This window comes from Prosopis cineraria, unplaced genomic scaffold, assembly GCF_029017545.1.
Source record: "Prosopis cineraria cultivar Desert tree isolate PC_DT_omini unplaced genomic scaffold, ASM2901754v1 PC1, whole genome shotgun sequence".
NCBI lineage: Eukaryota > Viridiplantae > Streptophyta > Magnoliopsida > Fabales > Fabaceae > Prosopis > Prosopis cineraria.
In genome coordinates, this window is record NW_026555332.1 from 13,981,851 (window position 1) to 14,004,928 (window position 23,078).

General features: G+C 31.4%; 3 protein-coding genes across 3 annotated transcripts; all 3 read right to left on the reverse strand.

The window, feature by feature from the left end:
• Positions 1-5,959: 5,959 nt before the first annotated feature.
• LOC129308555 (abscisic stress-ripening protein 2-like) lies at positions 5,960-6,777 on the reverse strand. Its single transcript, XM_054949745.1, has 2 exons — positions 6,552-6,777; positions 5,960-6,446 (listed from the first exon to the last, which is right to left on the reverse strand). Exons 1-2 carry the CDS (start codon positions 6,708-6,710, stop codon positions 6,261-6,263), a joined length of 345 nt encoding a protein of 114 aa, XP_054805720.1. The 5' UTR covers positions 6,711-6,777; the 3' UTR covers positions 5,960-6,260.
• A 10,945-nt stretch (positions 6,778-17,722) lies between these two features.
• On the reverse strand, positions 17,723-18,486 carry LOC129308561 (abscisic stress-ripening protein 2-like). The gene is made up of 2 exons (XM_054949758.1): positions 18,262-18,486; positions 17,723-18,151 (listed from the first exon to the last, which is right to left on the reverse strand). The coding sequence occupies exons 1-2, from the start codon at positions 18,418-18,420 to the stop codon at positions 17,966-17,968; spliced, it is 345 nt and encodes a 114-aa protein (XP_054805733.1). The 5' UTR covers positions 18,421-18,486; the 3' UTR covers positions 17,723-17,965.
• Positions 18,487-21,969: 3,483 nt separating this feature from the next.
• Positions 21,970-22,806, reverse strand: LOC129308586 (abscisic stress-ripening protein 2-like). The gene is made up of 2 exons (XM_054949809.1): positions 22,593-22,806; positions 21,970-22,482 (listed from the first exon to the last, which is right to left on the reverse strand). Exons 1-2 carry the CDS (start codon positions 22,728-22,730, stop codon positions 22,297-22,299), a joined length of 324 nt encoding a protein of 107 aa, XP_054805784.1. The 5' UTR covers positions 22,731-22,806; the 3' UTR covers positions 21,970-22,296.
• Between the last annotated feature and the right edge of the window lie 272 nt (positions 22,807-23,078).

Here is a 23,078-nt window from a genome sequence, read left to right on the forward strand (position 1 = left end):
CCATGCATCACAGCGCATGCTACCCTCCACCACAGTGTATGGTACAGAGGAGCTCGTTACGTTTAAATTGTCTCTGTGCACCGCGACGGACCAACCACCTGCTGTGGTGTGTGGCACAAAAAATAATTCTTTACTTTTTTTTTATCCTCTTTCCTCGCTCGGGTGGCCTGCCATCAATCTGGACCCACTTCTTAGACTGAAATCAAAACAATTTATGCCAAGTTAAGCCCCTTTGGCCACACACCACATTAACTCACTAACTACCCTTATTAGGTTAATAAATCAGGGTTAAACTTTTTCTGATGTTACACAATAGGTGTAGATGATCCATTAAAATATCAATTTATTTATAAAAATGTCACTGGTAAGAATATTTACATGGTTAAACTTTTTTTGATGTTACACAATAGGTGTAGATGATCCATTAAAATATCAATTTATTTATAAAAATGTCACTGGCAAGAATATTTACATCAATTAAAATGGATAGATAATCTTATAACTTTTTGCATTGTCATTTGTGAATATATGTTGTGAATTAGTTTAGAAAAGTTACTTATGAATTTGTGGAAAGTCAAAGAAGAAGATCTCTCTAAATATAGATTTAAAATTAAGACAATTCATATGTATTCACAATTGAAATTTGGGTATGAGCTTGCTCTAATGTGTCAATCTCTAATGTCCCTTATAATGTTTCATTTTCCTAAACTTGCCTTGAAATTTAATGGATTCATAAGTAACATTTTTTAAGTTCACAACAGGATATTCCTAAATCTTATTAATTTTCTGCCAAAAAAAATCTCATTAATATTTTTTATGTATCATTTCAAAAACAAGTGTTTAAAAATCAAGTGTGTTTATATTTTTTGCCGTTTGTCGCATCCCGGTTTCACTTACTCTTCCTAATCATATTAGATTTATATATTTACAAGTAGAGTGTAGTAGATACTAAATTTCAAAACTGAATTTGCTATATTGGGTTAACCATTCATAACGTAACATTGAAGTTTCATAATTAATTAGATAAAACTCCTTTGATGGTAAAACTTGTCTTGAATTGAAGGTTGATATGTTTTTCATGACTAGAAAATATTGCCCTGAATATTGGACAAGATAATGAAGCTCAAAACTGAGATTTCAAACAAGTACGCTATTTGGGCCTTTCATAAATCCCTTAACTAAGGCTGAATTTAGCAAAATTCATATCTAGAGTTTTATAACTTCAAACATTACATTCTTGGGCTCCTTAAAAAGATAACTGAATCCTTGATAAAAACACATTATCAAGCTTGTAAAAACTCAACCTACTTTGTACAGATTATTAGTGCAACTAAACTTTTCAGCTGACTTCCTTTCTTGTTCCAGAATACAAAGAGTAACTGTAAAATTTCACCAATAATTCTGGAAAACTCATTTTTGAGTAAATCTTGACTTGTTTTAAAGTGAGTTTACTTTTTATAAAAATATTTATAAAATACTTTATTTGGCCTAACAAAAGCGTAACACTCATCAGAACTCATCATCTCTAAACTCCAGAGACTCACAGTTTCCAGATTTTGACTTTCTTTGAAAAATCATAGCTCGAGTCTTACTGAACCAATTTGAGTGATTCTGGGCTTATTTTAAATCTTGAATTGTCGGCTATATTATATAAAATTTCTACATTTTTCTTGAGTCTGGAGCTACTAAAACTGATGCACTCAAACGTGCTTGCCCAGTTTTCCTTCTGCACTTTGTTACGAACAATATTACCAACGTTTTTCTTTGACTAGTATCGACATGAATCCAGGATTTATACATGCATTAACACTAAAAACTAGCTAACATATACACATAAAACATTTCAGGATCATCACAAACATAGCATGTAAGCTCTGGCCGAAATTACATCTATGAAGAGTAACATAAAAATTTTCACACATGCTCAATCTTCAACTACCTTGTCTTTGACTTTGCTAGAAATTGGACCTAGCATGCTGGATAATGTTTTGGGGAGTGTAATCTCAGTAGTAAACTTATACTTTACGGGATATATAAAAATTTACCCAAAATATATTAACATGCAAACATCAAAACAACCATCAAACAAGCAATCTAGCAAGTGGCAAATTAAACTTCACTTCTTCACTTCGGAACAACATGCAATCATATGGCTTGAAGGAGTATTTCGCTCAGACTTTCCAACAACAAGAACATGGAATAAACTCAAGAACATATTAATATATTCAAGTAAACTAATCATATATCAAGCAAAGTATAAGCTGCTACCTTAACTCCTAGCTAGAACAATAAACACTTAGTCTTCTTGCTCTTGAGCACTGATGACCCAAAGTCCCTCTTCTTTTCCTCTCCTCTCCCTATTCTCTTCCTCTCTCTTTCTTTCGGTTTTGGAGACCTGCCACTGAGCTCTCAAAATGCTGATCACTACCTCTTAAATAGAGGAAGAGAAGTAATCCTCGTCACCCTCTAATCTCCCCACAAATTGACACCTAATACAGTATTTGCCACCTCTAATTCATGACTTGACACCTAATCTTCCTTTTTAAAAGAAATAATCTAACTAAATAAATGAAGAGGAAGGAAGTGGAGTAGACTTATTCAAGACAAGGTGATGATAATATTAAAGGCATATAATATTTTAGAAAATGAGGGACATGAGTAATTAGTGGGAGTAATGAGAAATTGCCACCTACTTATTTTAATTGCCACACTTAATCAAAATTTGACACTTGGAATTTACAAATTAAATTGATTGCTTGATTGATTTAAATGGAAGGAAGACATGAGGAGGTGATGATTATAGTGTGTTGTAGTTAATTAAAATCTTCTCCCTTTGTTACGTATATATATCTGACTGGAGATTAAAGAAAATAAATAGTTTAACAAGTAAAATTATAATTAAGAGGGAGTTATTAAGACTAATAACATTACAAAAGCAATTGATATGTACTTATCCAACCTAATTAATATTTTAATCGTCTTCTTAATCTAATAATACCTATAGATAACTAAGGTTAATTAATGTTTTACATTGTTGCATACAAATTATCAATTAAGAACTCTAGGTAACTTAGATAGTAAATTTTAATGTAGACAAGCTCCCAAATTCTTTTCTTATTTTTATCTGTTTTTTCTTAAGGTAATTGTACAATTTAAATACATATTCCAATAGATCTTATGATCACCTATCTAAAGAATTTCGAATCATTTTTTTTATCTCTCATCAAATTGCCTAATAATTCATGTTAAAGTAAAAAGTTAAATCTTGCTGTAAAATATTTTCCTATCAAATTGTCTCAGACTTCTAACTTTATTTTCTTGACTTCTTTCCTTTTCAATTGCTTGGATTCTTCCGGCTTTTCTTTCAAGGTCATTTTATAGCTTGATACCTCCTAAAAGCCTCTATATAATCACCAGGCATATAAGTGCAAAATCTGGGATGTTATATCTTTTATGTGTTAACTTGTTAAATGCATACATAATTATATATGTATATCTCTCAGCCTGTATGTATCTTGATATTTTAAAATTTGTTGTACTATATTATACGGCACCTCGTATGTATGTATGTATGTATAGATGGATGGATGGATGCATGCATGCATCCATTATATGTAATTCATAGATAGTAACTAAAGGGATCAATTACAACTAGGTTTTAATGTAGTTTATTTCAGTTGTCAATGGATTTTGTAGTAATTAATTTTCTTGTTTGGAATTTCAATGTAATTCTCCCATAACTAAACTCATCAATACTATTGTTATGATTACAAGTTTAAAGGAAGAGCCAATCCTAAAAGACTAATTTATTATGTAGAAGGGTTTCTCATACTTGTAAACCTTACTCTCCACTTGTGAGGCTCCATGATATGAGAGTCATGACAATGCCACTTTGTCAAGAGCTGACGTCTTTAGCAGCTCTACTTCCTAGCACTTCACTTGACTTCTTACCGGTCAAAACCCTCCGTAGATAGCCCCTTTCATGGCACTGGCCTCATGATCACAAGCTCAAATGAAAAGCCTTTCCTAAAAGATTAACTTGTTTGGATGGGACGGCTCTTTGAACTTATAAGCCTCACTCAACTTTGGAGGCCTCCCAATATGAGACTAATGACAACTGCTCATTTAGTGCATGCGCATGTTGTGTATATATGTCAATTACAGGTAACAAAATATATAAATGAGAGAATGATAGAGAGGTCCCGAAAGGATCAGTTAGTTCAAGTTAGATCCCAAATGCCAAATTTTAAGAATTTGCAACTCAATTTTTTAATTTTGCAACTCTGATATGATGAATTTGCAACTTATATGCCAACTTTTAACAAGGAAAATAGATATTTTTTATTCTTTAACTATGTTAAAATTTGAAAAATCACTTGCAAATTTATTACAATGCACTTGCAAAATTGAGATATTGAGTTGTAAAATTTTAGAATTTGGTATTTGGGTCCTAACTCGAATTAAAAGGACTTCTTTGTCATTCTCCCTATATAAATTAAACAATGAGGATCGAGAAGTAGAAGAAGACGATGCTCATAAGAGAAAGAACTCAAGGAAGACGAGACCTAGTTCTTCGACAACTTCCACATAACTCTAATTTCCAACTATATATATCCTTAATTACCCATTTGATTAAGCATTAGGAAATTTGAACATTGTCTTTTGGGTTTTAGGAAGAGGAAAGGAGACAAAAAAGTTTGGGTGGTTTATATCTTTTTTTTTTTTGGCACTTTGCTCGGTCACTGAACAAGAAAAGGCATATGGAAGCGTTTCTTTTCGATTTGCTGGAACGTTTCTAAAAGCATTTCACATGCAGGCCTTTCGGCGTGTGAGAGAACGAGACTAAAATTCTTGCAACGCAAACAACTTGCACTTAGGTAGATCATTATAATAACTAATTTACTTTCGTATATATTTAATTTAAATATATAAATTTTTTTATATTTTTTATTATTTATTAAACTTTACAATTGAAAATTTGATTTATTTTTATTCTGTTCTTTTAATATAAAAATAACAAAAAAAAGATAATGCGCGCACACATAAATTGTTAAGAATCAAAGTGTTGGTCAAGCCAACTGGTTAGCTATTCATTTAACGATGAAAAATATTTTAAATAATATTTTATAGTTTTGGGAAAAAAATCTTTCTTGAGACATTGTCTTTATTGGAGTATCAGGGAACTATGAATAATTGACTATAATTATGGAAGAAGTTAGCAGTTGGGCTAAGAATGGAAAAAAGATTAATCATTTAGAAACATAAAACTTTACTACAAAAAAGATTTACAAGAATGTTTATTTTTTTCCCTCATGGGAGCGATTTGAAAGTGCTCCGGTAGGGTCACTATATGAGAATGCTTTTAAGAGAAGTACTCTAGGCTCCCTCAACAGGAGTGCTCCATTATTGAAGCGCTACTCCCCTAAATAAGTGCTTCCATGAGCTTCACATTGATATATAGCAGCATTTTTCTCTATAAATGCTCCTAAAGTGGTGCTACTGTAATTTTTTTTCTTTTTTTTTTTTGTAATAAGCTTCAAGTATAAAAAGATGAAAGATTGAATATGAAGAATAAAGAACAAAATAGACCCATTATCCTTGCGAGCTTAATTATATGCTTTCTGAAATATTTTAATTAATCATGAGAATATCAGTGCTTAAATGTTTCGCTATCTAGCTTATTGAGGGCACTTTTCTTTGGAACTACTTTAACATTTGTTGTATTTGTTTGGGGAATAGCTATAAAATAAAAATGGTTAAGATTCATTTTTATTCCTAAACTATTTTCACAGGAACACTCAGTGTTTTAAACTTCTTGCCATAGTAGTTTTGCCTTTAAAGTAATTAAATCATAGTAATGTTGCCCTAACATTAAATAGCCAAACAGTTATTCAATAGAGACTAAATTGGTATTTATATATAAGTTTATATACAGAGAAGGAGGGGGGATACAAATAAATCCACAAATATATTTTATATAGTAAACTCTTACTGCTCAATTGAAGTATACATACAACACCAATTAATTAATATTTCCAAAAGTAAATCAAAAGACTATGTTACTATCACAAATCTGAATTCAGCCTCTCTCCTAATTTGTTCTGTTTTGCCCTATCCCAATACCGCAAGGTATTATTAGTACTGTAATACCTTAAGCGAATCATGGGATTAAGCATATAGTGCAGAACACAATAAATCGATCAACAGAGAAGTTGAAGCTCCATAAATAATCCACATCTATTCCTGATAAGTCAATAAAGTCAATGAAAGAAGTGATAATGCTTCTTTCCATGAGCCTCTTCATATTTCTTCTTTGCTTCTTTCTTCTCGTGATGCTCATGAAACGCATAGCCACCAGCTCCAACAGCAACAGCTGCTGCAATCTCCTCTTTGATCTTGTGACTGTGTGCGTGTTCTGGATCTTTCTTCGCCGCCTTCTTCTCATGCTGCACAAATAGTTTAATTGTTTCCTCAAATTATTAAACATGATTATGAACAAAGATTATTACTTGCAGATTAATCTGTGTTGAAAGATATATACAGTTATTTACCAAAGCGAAGGCACCAGCAGTAACAGCTCCTAGCTTTCCAAGACGTTCCTTATGCTTGTGGTGTTTCTCTTCCTTTTTGTAATCAATCTCACCGGCCGGATTTTCTTTGTGGCGGTGGTTATTGTGATGGTGGTGGTGGTGGTGATGACCGTCGGACATGGTGGTTTGTGAATAAGATGTGATTGGTTTTCTTTGGGCCTTCAATACGATGATATGTGTTTCCTGGTTTGGGTGTGGAGGGTTTATGTGGGAAGCTAAGCTATTTATAATTCTCTCTTTGTTGATGATTTCTTATGGATTAAGTCATCATTATTGATAGTTATTTGTAAGGCTGTGTGAAATAATAAAATTGTCAGAATAGACGCACCAAAAAACTTCTTGATTAAAACAAGCCGTGTGTTTTGAAAATGAATTCTCAAAATTTAAGTATCTCATGATTATTTTATCAGAGATTTTACATTATTATCAATCTTATTATATGTACATAAAGTATGCTCCATCCACCTCATATGAACCATTTTATAGTTTGAAACAGTCAATCTGAGAGGAGAGGGACGCGGAAAATAGTGATTGGAACTGCAAAATGGTGACGAAGTTCTAGAAGAGAAGAAGCGACTATGCTGAAGAAAACAAAAACACGTCACGCGCTAATTGAGAAGAAAAAGCGCGTGTACATATATATCCTTCAACATCGCACGCATTATAAAAATCAATTTTCGCCTGGTGATAGATTTAGAAACTTAGTCTATGGGGCGGCACACGCATATATCTAGAGAGAGAGAGAGCTATATATTGGGAGGACCCACCAAATTCCAGAATATTCAAAAAGAGAAAAAGACTAATAATCTTTTTTTTAATCAAAAGGCAAATTATTGTAATCAAAGAATGAAAATATTATTAAATATTTAGAAACAACAGCGCAAATGGCAAACCACTGCAACATTTTTATTTTTGGGCATTTAGCTAGCAATCCTTCACCTTACAATACTTTTAAAAGAGACGCCTAATGTGTGAATACATAATATTTTTTACATTTTACTATTGATCTTCATTTTAAGTAACAATATACGAAAACCGTTCACTAAAATGAAATAGGCAATTATTTTCAACTGTTGAATTAAAATTTTTAAATAAGAAATATAAAAATTGTTGTCTACAAATTATTTTTATTGTAGTATTTGAAAATTGTTTTCTATTTTAATAGGCAACATAAAAATAAACATTACCTTTAAATGTTCCTTTTTACAATATTTAAGACATTTGTCTATTGTTTTTTATTCATAAAAGAACAATTCACCTTCATCTTTTGATAATTTTTATATATTTTATTTATTTATTTATTAGACAAATTCAAAAATTATTTTACAAACTATTTTTATACATAATATTTTGTATTTAACTACATGATAGTGGCGTTGGAAGAGTGGCTAGAGTTGTTTCTTGCTTTCAAGAGGTGTAAGGGTAGGGTGTTGCCTAAGAGTTTAAAAAATTGTTGCCTTAGAGAATAGTTAACGTTGAAATATATGTGTAACAATTAAAAAATGTCATCTAAAATTATGGGCAACAATATCCATAGCTATAACAAAATTTTTGAAATGTTGTTATAAAACAAAAGTTCAAAGTAAAACTTGAATGAGTAGCAAATAGTTTCAAATGAGACCAAGAAAAAATTAACCTAGCTATCCCCAATTCACTCCCTAGGATTCAATTTGACTTATTGATATCTTTCAAATCACTAAAGTAGACCTGCTGTCACGAGATCATTAATTCCAATATATTGACTCATTATTATTATATGGTCTAATTAAACACTAACTTTCGTAGTGATGATTACGAGGGCTTGGCATATATATTTCTCATAATAACAAATATTTTAAGCATGCAATTTCCCATTATAAATCGCAAGGCCATATGGCCTATATCTTGAAGCTCTTACGTTTAGGTCTCTTTAGAACACCCTAGGTATCACTAGTTCATTAATGAGTTCAAGCTAATTCTAGAAAAGAAAAAATTAGACACATATAGTTTGTGACATCTCCAAAAATTTACCATGCACTACTTGGCCAATGTTTATTATGGTAATAGATAATTCAACATGCAAAAGGACTATCATGATAAAAAAGAATGAAACCTATTTCACAATTACCAATCATGATAGAAAATGAAAAAACTTAATAATTGAACATTTGCTATGGTTGAAAAGAAAATGATAACCTCTAGAATTTCATGTCATTTGAGCACATATTTCTTAGATTCTAATATATTTTATCTCAATGGTATGTATTTTAATTGCCCAAACTAAAAAAAAAAGTGCATCTTGCTTTGGGTTTGCACATACTTGGCTTTAATTTGATATCTTTGGGCTTATTTTATGTTATTTTAGTTTAAGGTTTGGTGGAAAATATTTCTAGACATTTGATGATGCTTTTAGAAGGCTTTTGGATGAAGAAATTTGTAACATCCTCGTTTTTAACTCCCTAATTTATTAAGTTTAATTAGAAAAAATAAGTAAATTATAGTGGTATATGGCCTGGGAGATCTAATAATCATATTTTATTGTATTTTAGCCCTAATTGTGGGTCTGGCATCAAGTCAGACCACCCGGGCATCGAAAGGAGAAGAAAATGAAGGGTGAGTATTGTTGTGCCACACGCCATGGCATGGAGTGCATTTGCCACATTACACAAAAACTTCAAATGTGAGAATGGGGACCTCTCTATGTCATGTGTCGTAATGCATGGTCATTTTTTGCATTTATCAATTGCGAAATTGAGATAGAAATAGAGAGGAGAGAAAGGAGAAAATGAAGAGGCATGCCAAGCTCTACTAAGGTTTGTTCTTGGATGACATGAGGAGTGTTTTGGAAGCTACAAACACCCAAGGTAAGTATCATACCTCTTAATCTCCCATTTTCTTCCACATTATGAGGTTTATGGTTAGGATTTGATAGTGAAAGATGATTTTGATTCATATAGGTTATGGGCCTGAATCTATTAATCCAAATAGAGTTAATGGGAGTAGATTAAAGTATTTAAATCTCGTATTAATAACTTTGGTGGTTGCTGGATGGTGAGTTCCATTAATGTCTGAAAATGGACATTAAATCTATCATTATTATGGTTGTTGAGATATTAATAGAAATGAGGGTATTCAATGAAGCTATATAATGCTAAAGATAGTTAACAAACTCAATAGATAGGCTCAACTCATGTAAAGTGGGTATTGAGCAATTTAGAAGTGGAGAAATGAGAGTTGAATGCTTGAGTTTGGCATTGTTAATGGAGATTAACTTGGTAAATTATAAATTGAGCTCTTGGACACCTAATTGTCTTGGAAATTCAAGCTTGGAAGCTATTATGTTGAGGGGTAAACCTTTAATCTTTCAAAGGTTTGAGGTAACCGGGAGAACCCTATTTTAGGTAGTTATTTATTAATTGTAATATGAGGTGAATTATGTTTTAAACATGCAAATTGTGAATGGTGTAACATGTAATGAAATTTGGTAAATATATAATTTCTTTTATATGCATGAAACATGTGAAAAATGCTTGTGAAATGATTGACATCTTATAATGTGTTTTGAATGAATAGTTGATAATGGACTTGATAAAGATGAGTAATTGAGATTGAAAAGGATGTGTTTATGTGATATAAAGGGAAATGAAACTTGATGCTCAATTGGGTAGCACACGGTCGTGAGTCTAGCATGATTATTGTGATAATGAATAAATAAAAATGTGAAAATAAATGAGCATCGTTTATGGCATGATCAGTAGGCAGGAGTTTACTTAGGGATTAAGAGTAGAGGAAAATCTATATGGTATTTAGGTTGCCCTTCGGTGTATGGGGGTATAGCCTTGTCTTATAGTTTGTCGAGAGACTATCCTATAGTTTGTTAAAGGACTAGAACTTAGTTTTTTTCACCAGTTCAATGAGGAGAATAGCCTAGAGTATAAGATATTCTAGCAATTCGAGAGTGGGAAAAACCGTGGTTTGAGAGTGATATAACATCCTAAGTTTTTAAGTTAGGAATTAGCAATATTTCTAAGGGTATTTTGGTCAATTTAGATAGATTAGTGACTAATGATGTTATTGGGAGACTAATATAATTTTTAGATCCTTGAATAACCTTAAAAGAGGGCTAGGTTAGTGTTTGAGTGGGCCATAGCATGGAAGGGGGTTTAAATTTAGGTGGGACTCTTTGTGCCATACGCCGTATAGGCGTGTTAATGCATCATGGCGCACATGCAAAAATCAGCAATTATTAGACGTAAAAAACAGATAAAAAACAAAACAGAGAAAGAAGGAAAATGAGAGAACAATGGAGAAGAGCTTGTGTTTTGCTAGGGTACGATCCTTAGACCATTTTGGAAGTATTTGGAGTTTAAATCATCATTGGGTAAGTTCCACATTCCCTCTTCTCCTCTTTATGCAAAAATTTTTGACTTTTAGGGCAATAGGGGCTTTGATCTCAGTTCCTTTAAGTTTAGACCGAATCTATTAGCTTATTTAAGGTCTTAGGGAGTTAAATCAAGCCCCTAACCTTAGGTTTATAAGTTTTATGGTGATTTTGAATTTTTCTTGAGGGTTTGGACGAACCCTAGGCATAGTCTAGAGGTTTTACAATAATGTGAGGAATTGGATGAGGATTTTAGTATGTTGGGATGTTTAATAGGATGGTTAGAGTGTTTGGAAATGGTTGGTTTTGTTAGATAAAGAATTTGAGTGTTATGGGCACTTGGAAGCCAGTAAATTGGGAGTTTATTTAGAGTAATAATTGACGATTGTCACTTAATTGTGTAGATTGAGTATTGCTTGAGTTACCTTGTGCATATAGAATGTGTGGGGCTAATGTTAAGCTACGGTAACCCTTTTGTGTGATAAAGGATTGAGGTAACAAAATAATTTACACTATTTAGTTATATTGCTTAATTGTTTGAGTAGATATGTTAATTTGAATTTGAGATTAGATAACCTTGCATATTGCGAAATGTGATCTTTGTGCATGCTAAACGATTTGCAATAATTGAAATGATGAAATTTTTATATGGACTGATTGAGGAATTTAAAATGTATATGTTATATATATGATGAGTGTGAGCATAATCATGTTAGGAGGTGGGAGTTCACCTATAGGAAGGAGTAGTGAAAGTCCATATGGTATGTATTTTTTTAGTATCTAGTGACACATGGTGTTAGAGATTTTCTCCTTAGTATCTAAGCGAGATACAGTGTTGGAAAGTGACGCTTCTTAGCATCAGTGATACGGTATTAGAGTAATGACACTATGATTTATGTGCGATTGGGGGAAATTATAGTTCAAAAGTGGGATAGGACATCTTTGGCCAGGTGATCCTACTACCAAAGGTAAGCTTAAACCATTGTAGATATACACTGGGTCTAAGAGCTTATGGTTTTAGTCAAGGTGATATAGAAGCTCAAATGATAAGATGATCATGCTAGTGGTAAATGATTTATATTTTATAAAAGGAGTATATTATAATATGCTAAAAGTATATTTTTGCCTAATAGCTTTACTTCCTTATGGTTGTGTATGTTAATTAATAGTAGTGAATTATTTTATTACTGAGATGTTTATCTCACCTTGCAGTTATATTTTATAGGTGAGTGTTTCTTTAGGGGTAAGGGGAAGGAAGGGGCGACTGAAAAGGTATAGCTCTTCCTTTTCATCTTTTTGGGTATTGTAATGAATATTGCTATTATATCATGCCAACTTAGGAATATGATATTATTTTGGTTATCACTTTATGAATTTGTAATAAGTATGTGTATCTTAGTCCAAGGTTGATGTTGTGGATTAAGTGTGTGTGCTTGGCCAAGTTACAATTACAAGTGATGTATTTGAAGTGATTTATGTGTCAAAATGACCAAATTGATATGTGTGTTAAGTTTTATTCACCCTTTTGTGTTGTTGTGAATTAGGGGTTTGGTGATCATTTTCAGTATGAATGTTTATTAGTGTGATATGATTGGCTGGTTATGTTATGTGTGGTTCATTTGAGGTGGTCAAAGTGAATACAAGGTTAATGGCATTTGATATTGTGAGTTTGACACCTTTGAGAGTATTTTAAGGTAAAAACAAACCATGTTATGTTTGGGTATCCATCTTTCAAATGAATAATTATTTAAGTGTGAGACCTGTGCCATTAGCTAGAGGGCTTGAAGAGCTTCGTGTGGACACTTGAACTGCTCAAATCGGACGTCAGATGGCAAAATGGCGTGCTCCGAAAGTTAGAGTATTGTTATGACAGCAATCTGCTGCTATGACAGTAGGTGTGCACTGCGGCGCATGATAGTTGCATCGTAGCACAAGTTCCTTTTCAGGGATTCATCCCTCTGTGCCATCCGCCGTGGTAGTAAATCAGAGTTTTTGCAAAATGGCTTTAGTTTGTTTTGAAGTACTGTTTGATTTTCATACTTCTGTATTTGTATTAATTTGATTTTCAACTATGGTTTGAGCTCAAACAATATTCTTAAAAAAGGTTTTCTTAGGATACCATTATTTTAACTAATTATCTAAACCTTTGAATTGTGATAACTTTTACTTGGGTTTTTATCTAATCTTGGTTATCGTAACAGCATGTAAGAGTGTTGTCTTGGTAATGTCAAAGTGGACATTATAAGTGAGTCATGTGATTTTTAGGTGGGTCACACCTCACGATTGGTGAGCTTACATAGTCCAGTCATATGCATGGAGCCCTATTTAGTGTTATAGTCCATAGTTTTAGTCTGAGAAAATAAGGTGGGTGTAAGGTTAGTTGATCATTACCTATGTAAGTGTATGACGTGTCACATGTTTGAGTTGTGGCAAGTCGCGTGTTGTGGTGGGTCATGATCATATGTCTGAGTGTCTTGTGATTATGTACCTAGTATGTGTGAGATGAAAATGTGTTAACTGTGTTAAGAAGTTATGATATGTGTTAAAGTATGTTTTAAATATTTGGTTTCATATGTATGTGTTTGATTTTCAATTAGTATATAACTGCATAGGGTAGTTTTACCTTAGTTACTGAGTGGCTAAATTCACCCCTTTTCTTTAACACTTTTCAAGCTCTAGCTCTAGTGTTGAGAGGGACAAAGCTATTGAGGCCTAAAATTTTTTGTATTCCTTTAGTATGCCTCTTGTATCTATTTATTTTGTGTAATAACATATAGTTGCCAATTCTAGATTGCAGATAGTTGCATTTGCACTATTTTGTTACTATAAATGTTTGAATTATATTTTGGGCCTGGAGTATTTGTGTATTAAGAAATATATATGTTAATAGGGCCAAAATACTAGTGCAAGTATAGAAATGATGTTTTAAACATGTTATAATGATTTTTGATGCAATGCAATGAAAATTTGCCTCCCCCTTTCTGTTTTTAGTAAAAACGGGTTGAGGAGTGATTTTATGTTCTACTAGTATTTAAGTGCATATGACATGTTGTACTGATAGTCTTAGGTCCAATAGACATGGTCCAAGTGTTAGGAAAGGCTTTTGGCATTTGTTGTGAGTTTTGGACACCCTTTTTGTGTGAAAGTTGTAGTAAGTGGTAAAAATGTATTTAGATGTCCAACTTCTTAGTGTGACTCATTTTGGAAGTGAAACTCATGTTATTAGCTAGTTTATGTAAAGAGCTTTCCGTAGATACCTAAATCATATCATTCAAATGTCGGATGGAGAATTGGGACGCGTTAGAAGTTCCTTTAATTCTACTATCAAATGATAGTAAAATTTGCTGTCATTTACGTACAACATGTAGTGGCACATGGTGCTTGAGTTGTGGTGTGTGGCACAGAGAGCAACACATTGCTGCGCAGCGTGCATGATCTATAGCGCATTGCCTTGATTTATAGAAAATGTGTTGTTCTTCAGTTGTTTTCATTCTTTTTCACTCTTTTGAGTTATCACATGCTTCCATAACTTACTTTTACTCTGGAAAAAGAGATTATGATTAATTTAAACTCATTTTGATTAAGAAAACTTGTGATCCCTTAATTTTGAACTAAAACTTGGTAATTGCCTTGATGGGTTAATCTTTTGATTATTATAAGTTTTATTAGTTAATTTTGTTTAGTAGAGTGAGATTTTACAAAATCAAGTGCAAAATGATAAGTTTTATTAATTGCAAAAATAGTGTAATATTGTCTAAAGTTGCAACTTTATTCACGACTTTTGTCACTGTCAGAAAAATGCTGTGCTTTTTTAATATGAAAATGAGTGGGTAGGATATATATATATATATATATGCTACTAGGTCAACCCAGAATGTATTCTTCAGACTTGGACCCATCATTTAGAGCTTTGTGTGCTAGTGTTTGGGCATTGAAAGAGCTTAGAGTAAGGGATTGGAATTTTAAAGACATTTTCTTTAATTTTTCTATTCCTATTCCCTTTCCTCTCTTATATTTTGATATAGGTCTAAATATTTTATGTATTTATAACTTGTGGATGATTATGAGTAGCTAAACATTTTCCATTAGGATTATTTGGAACCCTTGTATGGATTAGCACTAAGTTCTTTCTCTCCTTTTGTGATTATTAATGAGATATATATATATGTGTGTGTGTGTGTGTGTGTGTGTGTGTGTTTATTTTACTCTTTTTTAATGTTTATAAATGTTTGGCTACTATTTAAATGTTAGATTCACTTAATTGATTCTTAAGAGGGTTAGGTTGGGTGTAGAACTTAGATCAAGTAGTGTAAGAACTTAAAGTTTGCTTGATGAATGAATAATTTTGTTAGTAAAATAAAGATATACTTACCAATCTTGCATAACTACATTAGGGTTGGAGTTTAAAATTGGGTTTTTTTAATTGTAACAAGAGATTGGATAATTAATTTAGCTAAACACTTGTTCGTAATTTGAGAGAGTTTGCTCTAGTAATTTTAGAATCCTAGGTTAGCACTTATTTTCATTAAAAATATTTATGAGAGGAAGCAATTTTGATGTTATAAAATGCAAGGGGGGTAAATAATTATAGGTCCTAATTTATGTTTGAATTTTGTGAATCATTCTCTTTTTCTTAGTTTCTAGTATTAATTTAGTTTGCAAAATTAACTTCATCTAATTACGTTTTGCTCAACTTGATTGAAATTGCAAAGTTTTTTGCTTGACCATATTTTTAATACAATCTTTATGGGAATGATACTTCACTCACTCTGTATTACTTGTCACGACCTATGCACTTGCAGAAAGAGCAATAGAAAACAAGTTATCTTTAATAACATAGTAGATAGACATTAGCTTCCCTAAAATCAATTCCAAAAACTACAATAATCCTACTATAGCATAAAAGAAACATAAACACAATAGAAAACCACAATAGTGGAAAGGCTTTTATTATTGAGGCCATGGTGGAAAAGATATGAACCAATAACTAGAGCTATATATCGAACTGTTGGCCAAGCCAAATGTTTAATTATTGATTTTGATGACAACAAATATTTTAAAATTATTTTAAATAATATTTTATATTTTTGAAAAAATTCTTGATTTAGTAGCATGTATTTTAAAGTAATTAAAAACGAAACGCCACTAACACCTTAAGTGGTGTTTCTTTTTAGAAATACAATTGCTAATCAATTATTTTTTTAATTTATAATTTTAGTAAAATAACAAGAGGTAGTGTTTCTTTTATGAAATATCATAACTTATTGTTATTGAACAATTAAGTTTCATTTTAATAAAAAATACCACCTAATAATTGTGATAATATTGTAAAAATAATTTTATTTATATAGTTATTATAATTATGATAATAGTTATTTTGATAATTATTTATTTACATTGATATATTCTTTCAGTGATTGTAATTCTTTGACGTTAAATATTACATTTTTTAAAATATTATTTAAATAATCTTAGGTGGCATTTTTTGACTCAGGAAATGCCACCTAAGATCTTTTATTTATTATTATTTTTATTATTATTTTGATAATCATTTTATTTATTTTTATAATTTTTTGGTGTTTTGTAACTATTTCATGTTAATTATTATATTCAAAATCGCGACTCAAGAAATGCTACCTAGGAGTTTGTATTTATTATTTAAAAACTATTTTATTTAACTAATTCATAAATTAGGAAACACAACCTAAGAGTTTCTATTTGTTATTATTATTTTAATAATTATTTTATTTATTTTTATATGTCTTTTTAGTTTTTTGTAATTATATCATGCTAAATATTATATTTAAAAGGAATATTTTATTTAAAAAATCTTAGGTGGCATTTGTTAGCTTTGGAAATGCTAGTTAAGGGTTTGTATTTATCGTTTAAAAAAACTAAATTTAAATAATCTATGTATGGGAACACTTTGAAAGTGCTCCAGTAGGGTCGCCCTATGGGAGTGTTTCTAAGAAAAATGCTCTTGTAGACTCCCAATCGGAGCTCTCCATTGCTGAAGTGCTTTCCTTAAGTGGACTGCCTTGTCATATCGGAGCATTTTTATCTACAAGTGCTTTTAAAAGGTGCTCTGTAACTTTTTTTTTTTTTTTGGGGTAGTAGTGGAAGGAAAAGAATGTACATGATTTGTAAAATCAAGAAAGCCTCATGGACATTCATCAAAAGCTTCAACCAAGAAAAGATGAAAGATTGAATATAAACTAATGACTTAACCAACTTAATAAAATAATTGTTTTATGACCAACTAGTTTGATATGATTCAACAACAGGTTTAACTATTAATCCTTGAACTTGTACTTTGATTAGTTCTACCATTGGTTTTCAGTCCTTTTTGTAAGAGAGATTGGTGTAAAATCCACATGATTGTAATTGGATTATCACAGTGAGACAATATTTTGAGTATTCTTAAGAGGACTAGATGCGAGTCCTCTTACCTTATTTCTCTAACAACATAATTTGCGCGACCGGTAATGTAACTCAAACTGGTAACAGGGATTGCCAAACAAACACTGTGATACGCAACACACACACACAAAATTCATAGCAAGCACAGTCTGTATAAGATGAATTATTATTAAATCTAGAACAGTACCAAAAAGCAATTGTCGAATGGAGACTAAATTGGTAGTTCATATAATATATAGAGAGAGAGAGAGAAGGGGGCATACAAATAAATCCATAAATATTTTTATTTAACAAACTCTTACTGCTCAAACGACGTATATATACAACACCAATTGATGAATATTTCCAAAAGTAAATCAAAAGACTATATTATTAATTATCACAAATCTGAATTCAACCTCTCCTAATTTATTCTGTCATGCCCTGTCCCAATACTGCAAGAGTGCAAGGCATTATTAGTACATTGTGTAGGAACACAGAGTACGTGATACCTTAAGCGAATCATGAGATTGAGCATCGTGCAAAACACAATAAATCAAGAAAGAAGTTGAAGCTCCATAAATAATCCACATCTATTCCTGATAAGTCAATAAAGTCAATGAAAGAAGTGATAATGCTTCTTTCCATGAGCCTCTTCATATTTCTTCTTTGCTTCTTTCTTCTTGTGATGCTCGTGAAACGCATAGCCACCAGCTCCAACAGCAACAGCTGCTGCAATCTCTTCTTTGATCTTGTGACTGTGTGCGTGTTCTGGATCTTTCTTCGCCTTCTTCTTCTCATGCTGCACAAATAGTTTAATTTGTTTCCTCAAATCATTAAACATGATTATGAACAATGATTATTAAATGCAGATTAATCAGTGTATTGAAAGATATATACAGTACTATTTACCAAAGCGAAGGCACCAGCAGTAACAGCTCCTAGCTTTCCAAGACGTTCCTTATGCTTGTGGTGTTTCTCTTCCCTTTTGTAATCAATCTCACCGGCCGGATTTTCTTTGTGGCGGTGGTTATTGTGGCGGTGGTGGTGGTGGTGGTGACCGTCGGACATGGTGGTTTGTGAATAAGATGTGATTGGTTTTCTCTTGGCCTTCAGTAAGAATATAAGATGATGTCTGCTTACTGCTTTGGATGTGGAGGGTTTATGTGGGAAGCTATGCTATTTATAATTCTCTCTTTGTTGATAATTTCTTATGGATTAAGTCAACATTGTTGATAATTCTTTGGAAGGCCGTGTGAAATAATAAAATCCTCAGAATATACGCGCCAAAAAAACTTCTAGATTTAGAAACACGCCGTGCATATGATACGTACGAATTCTCAGATTTTTAATTTAAACTAGTATTTATTTTAGTTCATGTATTTTTAAAGTTATGTTCACTTGACTTTTTAGCAAATCATCATCTATTACAATGATGCAAGACAGTAATAACACCGTGCCAATATTGTTGGCCAAAAAAAATAAATAAATTACACCAATGTAATAATTAAATAAAAATACTAACAATTGGTTGGCATTTTGCATGAAATGATCTTATTACATAAATCATACCATAATTCAAGGTTAATGAATAATAAATCTTCGTCATATAAACTTTATATATCTACAAAAAGTTATAAAATATATATTGAGATGTGCGTATTTGTAAAATCATTATAAACGTAACTTTGAAACAGTAAACTCTAATGGAAGATAAGGGACCACGCGGAAAATAGCGGTTGGAGCTAAGAAATTGTGAAGTTAACAGTTAACACGTCACGCGCAAAACAAAGAAGGGGCGTGTGCATGTATATGTAACCCTATCATGCAGGGAAAATGAAAATGACAGATTGTGAAAACATTTATAGCAATTCAAAATCTCAAATAATTGAAATGCTTTGAATATATTATCATCTTTATTTGCAATTAAAATATCTCTAATTATTAAAATAGATGATAAAAGGTCTCTCACTATTACAAGAATGACTTTTCACACAGTTTAAAATTGATAATTTAGATCGGTTTTAGAATCAGTATAGAAACATAGATGTAGAAAGTGATATAGCAATAAGTGTAGAAAGGGGCTTTTTCACACTGGTTGCTGAGAGAGAGCACTTTAAGAGATTGAGGAGGGAGAAAACATAGATTATATTTTTTTATCTACTTTCCCACTGGTTGTAATTTAACGAGGATATGATAGAAAAAAAAAATGTTTCTAAACCTATAACAAGTGTAGATAATCTATTAAAATATTGATTTATTTATAAAAATGTCACCAATCAGTCAGACCTTATACACTTGTCAAAACTATAACCGGTTAAAAAAAAAAATCTACTAAAACTTTAACATATTTATAAAATTGCCATCGGTCACATTTTCTACACCAGTTTAGTCTTAACTATAGCAAAATCCTAGTGTAAATATATATATTTTTTACAAGTGACTAATGAATTTTAAAAAAATTAGTTGTGAACTGAAAGATGTCACTTATAAATCTACAAACAAATGTCATGAGTCTCAAATTGGGAGGTCATATGGTTTATAAATGAACTAAGCATTCTCCCCCTATAAAACATCTTTTGGAGGTGAATTCTATCCAAATGGTTTGTGGTGGTGACAAATTAATTGTAATTTGATAGATATTTCCATGAATTTATACATCACCATTTGTGAATTTTTAAAAAGTTACTTATGAATTCATTTGAAGTCAATTGTGAATAAATGTATATAAACAAGATTCTCTAATTCATAAATTTACAATTAAGACTATTCAAATCTATTTATAACTGACGTTCAATGGATTCAAGAGTGACATTATTCTTAAATTCATAATTGATTATCCGTAAATCTTGTTAATATTTTTATATATTATTTCTAGAATATGTATTTAAAACTCAGATATGTTTATATATTTATCTTTTATGTGTTAGCTTATTAAATATATACATAATTATATATATATATATATATATCCATCTTTTATTGCTTCGAGTTTTGAAGAGAGCGTGGAGTGACGATGCTTCTAGATTTCATTCCTCTTTGATTAATGGGCTATTTCATTGGATGCTATCCAGGTCCAATCCCATTTCGGCGGCCCAACAACATTATGAGGCAAACAGTATTGCAATTTTTTGAATTGTTTTTAAAAATAAAGCAAAAAATCTGTTTGATTATGTTAATTTAAAAATAATTTTAAATTTAAAAATAACCAATAGTAGAAGGCACCGGCAATTATTCGTGATGATTTATAATAGTATTTGATCATAATTAATAGTAGCTTTCAATAATCAAACATATAGTGTGCTTTGAAAACAATGAAATAGCTCTAAAAATTTTGATTTTCTTGTTATTAAATGCCAAAAAAGGAGAACAATTTTGGAACATTTAAACCCAAAACACTTACACAAAATGATTTTTTTAATTAATTCACTCTAATTTTCAACTACATATCCTCATTCTCTTTACCCCTTTGATTAAGGATTATAGGCCAATTCAATACAATGTATGTCCATTTCTTTTGGGTTTTAGGAAGAAAGAGGAAGGGAGACAAAAAAGGTTTAGGGTTTTAATCATTTTTAGCAATTTGATTTGATCACTATTACAAAAAAAAAAAAAAAAAGACTTTCGGGAGCACTTCTTTTTAACCTATCAGAACGTTTTGAAAGCAAAACTAGAATTTAATATGTACGAGAACAAAACTAGAATTTTTGTAATGCAACAACGTACATTTAGCAGTTCTAACCTCTTTAATTTCAATATATAAATTTATATTTATTATTAATTTTCAAAGTCCACAATTGAAAATGTATTTTTTATTATGTTCTTTTAATATAAAAATAATAAAAAATAATAATGCACCCGCATATAAATTGGTAAAATCATTTAAAATAAGATTTGATATTTTTGGGGAAAAAAACTCTTGATTAATTAAGATTTATATGGTCTTTATTGCAGAATCAGGTAACTATGAATGATTGATGACGATCAAAGAAGAAATTAGTCATTGGACCAAGAATGGAAAGAAGATGAATTGTTTAGAAATAGAAAAAGAAAAAGAAAATGCATGGACGTGTTTTTTTTTTTTTTTTTAAATCAAGGAAATAAAGCCTTATATATCAACACTCAAAAGCTTCAATTATAAAAAGATGAAAGATTGAATATGAATAATAGAGAATAAAATAGACGATTATCCTTGCGTGCTAAATCGTGCGTTCTGAAATATCAATATTAATAATGAGTATTTGAGTGCTTTGTTGAGAGCATTTTTCTTGCGAACTATTTTTACATATTTGTTGTATTTGTTTGGGATGAGCTGTGTAAAAACCCTAAGATACTAATGTTGAGTGAGTTGTGTAAAATCTTGAAAGAGTTGTAAGAGTTGTAGGTGATCGAACTTGCTGTAAAACTTATTACAATATTGTAATTGAAACTTGTATATCACACACACACTGACACACACACAGTTCCTAGCAAGTGCACAGTGAGTGAATAAGATGAATTAAATCTGGAACAATATAATACCAAAAAAAGTTGTCGAGTAGACACTAAATTAGTATTTCATATATATATATAGAGAGAGAGAGAGAGACAGAGAGAGAAAGAGGCATACAGATAAATCCACAAATATATTATATTGTAAACTCCTACTGCATGAACGAAGTATATATACAACACCAGTTAGTTAATATTCCAAAAGCAAATCAAAAGACTATAACGTTATCACAAATCTGAATTCAGCTTCTCCCCTATTCTGTTCTGTCTGGCCCTTTCCCAATACTGCAAGGTATTACTAATACATTGTGAAGGAACAGAGAGTACTGTAATACCTTGAGAGAATCATGAGATTGAGCATATACAGTGCAAAACACAATAAATCAAGAGAGAAGTTGAAGCTCCATAAATAATCCATATATATATATATATATATATTGTGATAAATTAATAAAATCAATGAAAGAAGTGGTGATGCTTCTTTCCGTGAGCCTCTTCATATTTCTTCTTGGCTTCTTTCTTCTCGTGATGCTCATGAAACGCATAGCCACCAGCTCCAACAACAGCTGCTGCTGCAATCTCCTCTTTGATCTTGTGACTGTGTGCGTGTTCTGGATCTTTCTTCGCCTTCTTCTTCTCATGCTGCACAAATAGTTTAATTTGTTTCCTCAAATCATTAAACATGATTATGAACAATGATTATTAAATGCAGATTAATCAGTGTATTGAAAGATATATACAGTACCATTTACCAAAGCGAAAGCACCAGCAGTAACAGCTCCTAGCTTTCCAAGGCGTTCCTTATGCTTGTGGTGTTTCTCTTCCTTTTTGTAATCAATCTCGCCGGCCGGATTTTCTTTGTGGTGGTGGTGGTGATGGCCGTCGGACATGATGGTTTGTGAATAAGATGTGACTGGTTTTCTTTGGGTCTTCAATAAGATTATATGTGTTTACTGCTTTGGGTGTGGGTTTATGCGGGAGGCTAAGCTATTTATAATTCTGTCTTTATTGATAATTTCTTATGGATTAAGTCATCGTTATTGATATTTAGTTGTAAGGCCGTGTGAAATAGTAAAATAGTCAGAATAGACGCGCCAAAAAACTTCTTGGTTAAAACATGCAGTGTGTTTTGGAAATTAATTCTCAAATTTTCATTTAAAATAATATACATTTATTTTGTATATCTTCTTCTACTATTTAGCCACCAAATTTTTTACGTCTTTATATTCAATTAGGAA

Excerpts from the sequence above, each read along its gene's own strand:
- LOC129308586 (XM_054949809.1), bottom strand. The coding sequence starts at position 22,730 with ATGTCCGACGGCCATCACCACCACCACCACAAAGAAAATCCGGCCGGC. Across the intron at positions 22,483-22,592 it reads CTGCTGGTGCTTTCGCTTTG|CATGAGAAGAAGAAGGCGAA; the intron begins GTAAATGGTACT and ends CTATTTGTGCAG.
- LOC129308561 (XM_054949758.1), bottom strand. The coding sequence starts at position 18,420 with ATGTCCGACGGTCACCACCACCACCACCACCGCCACAATAACCACCGC. Across the intron at positions 18,152-18,261 it reads CTGCTGGTGCCTTCGCTTTG|CATGAGAAGAAGAAGGCGAA; the intron begins GTAAATAGTACT and ends CTATTTGTGCAG.
- LOC129308555 (XM_054949745.1), bottom strand. The coding sequence starts at position 6,710 with ATGTCCGACGGTCATCACCACCACCACCACCATCACAATAACCACCGC. Across the intron at positions 6,447-6,551 it reads CTGCTGGTGCCTTCGCTTTG|CATGAGAAGAAGGCGGCGAA; the intron begins GTAAATAACTGT and ends CTATTTGTGCAG.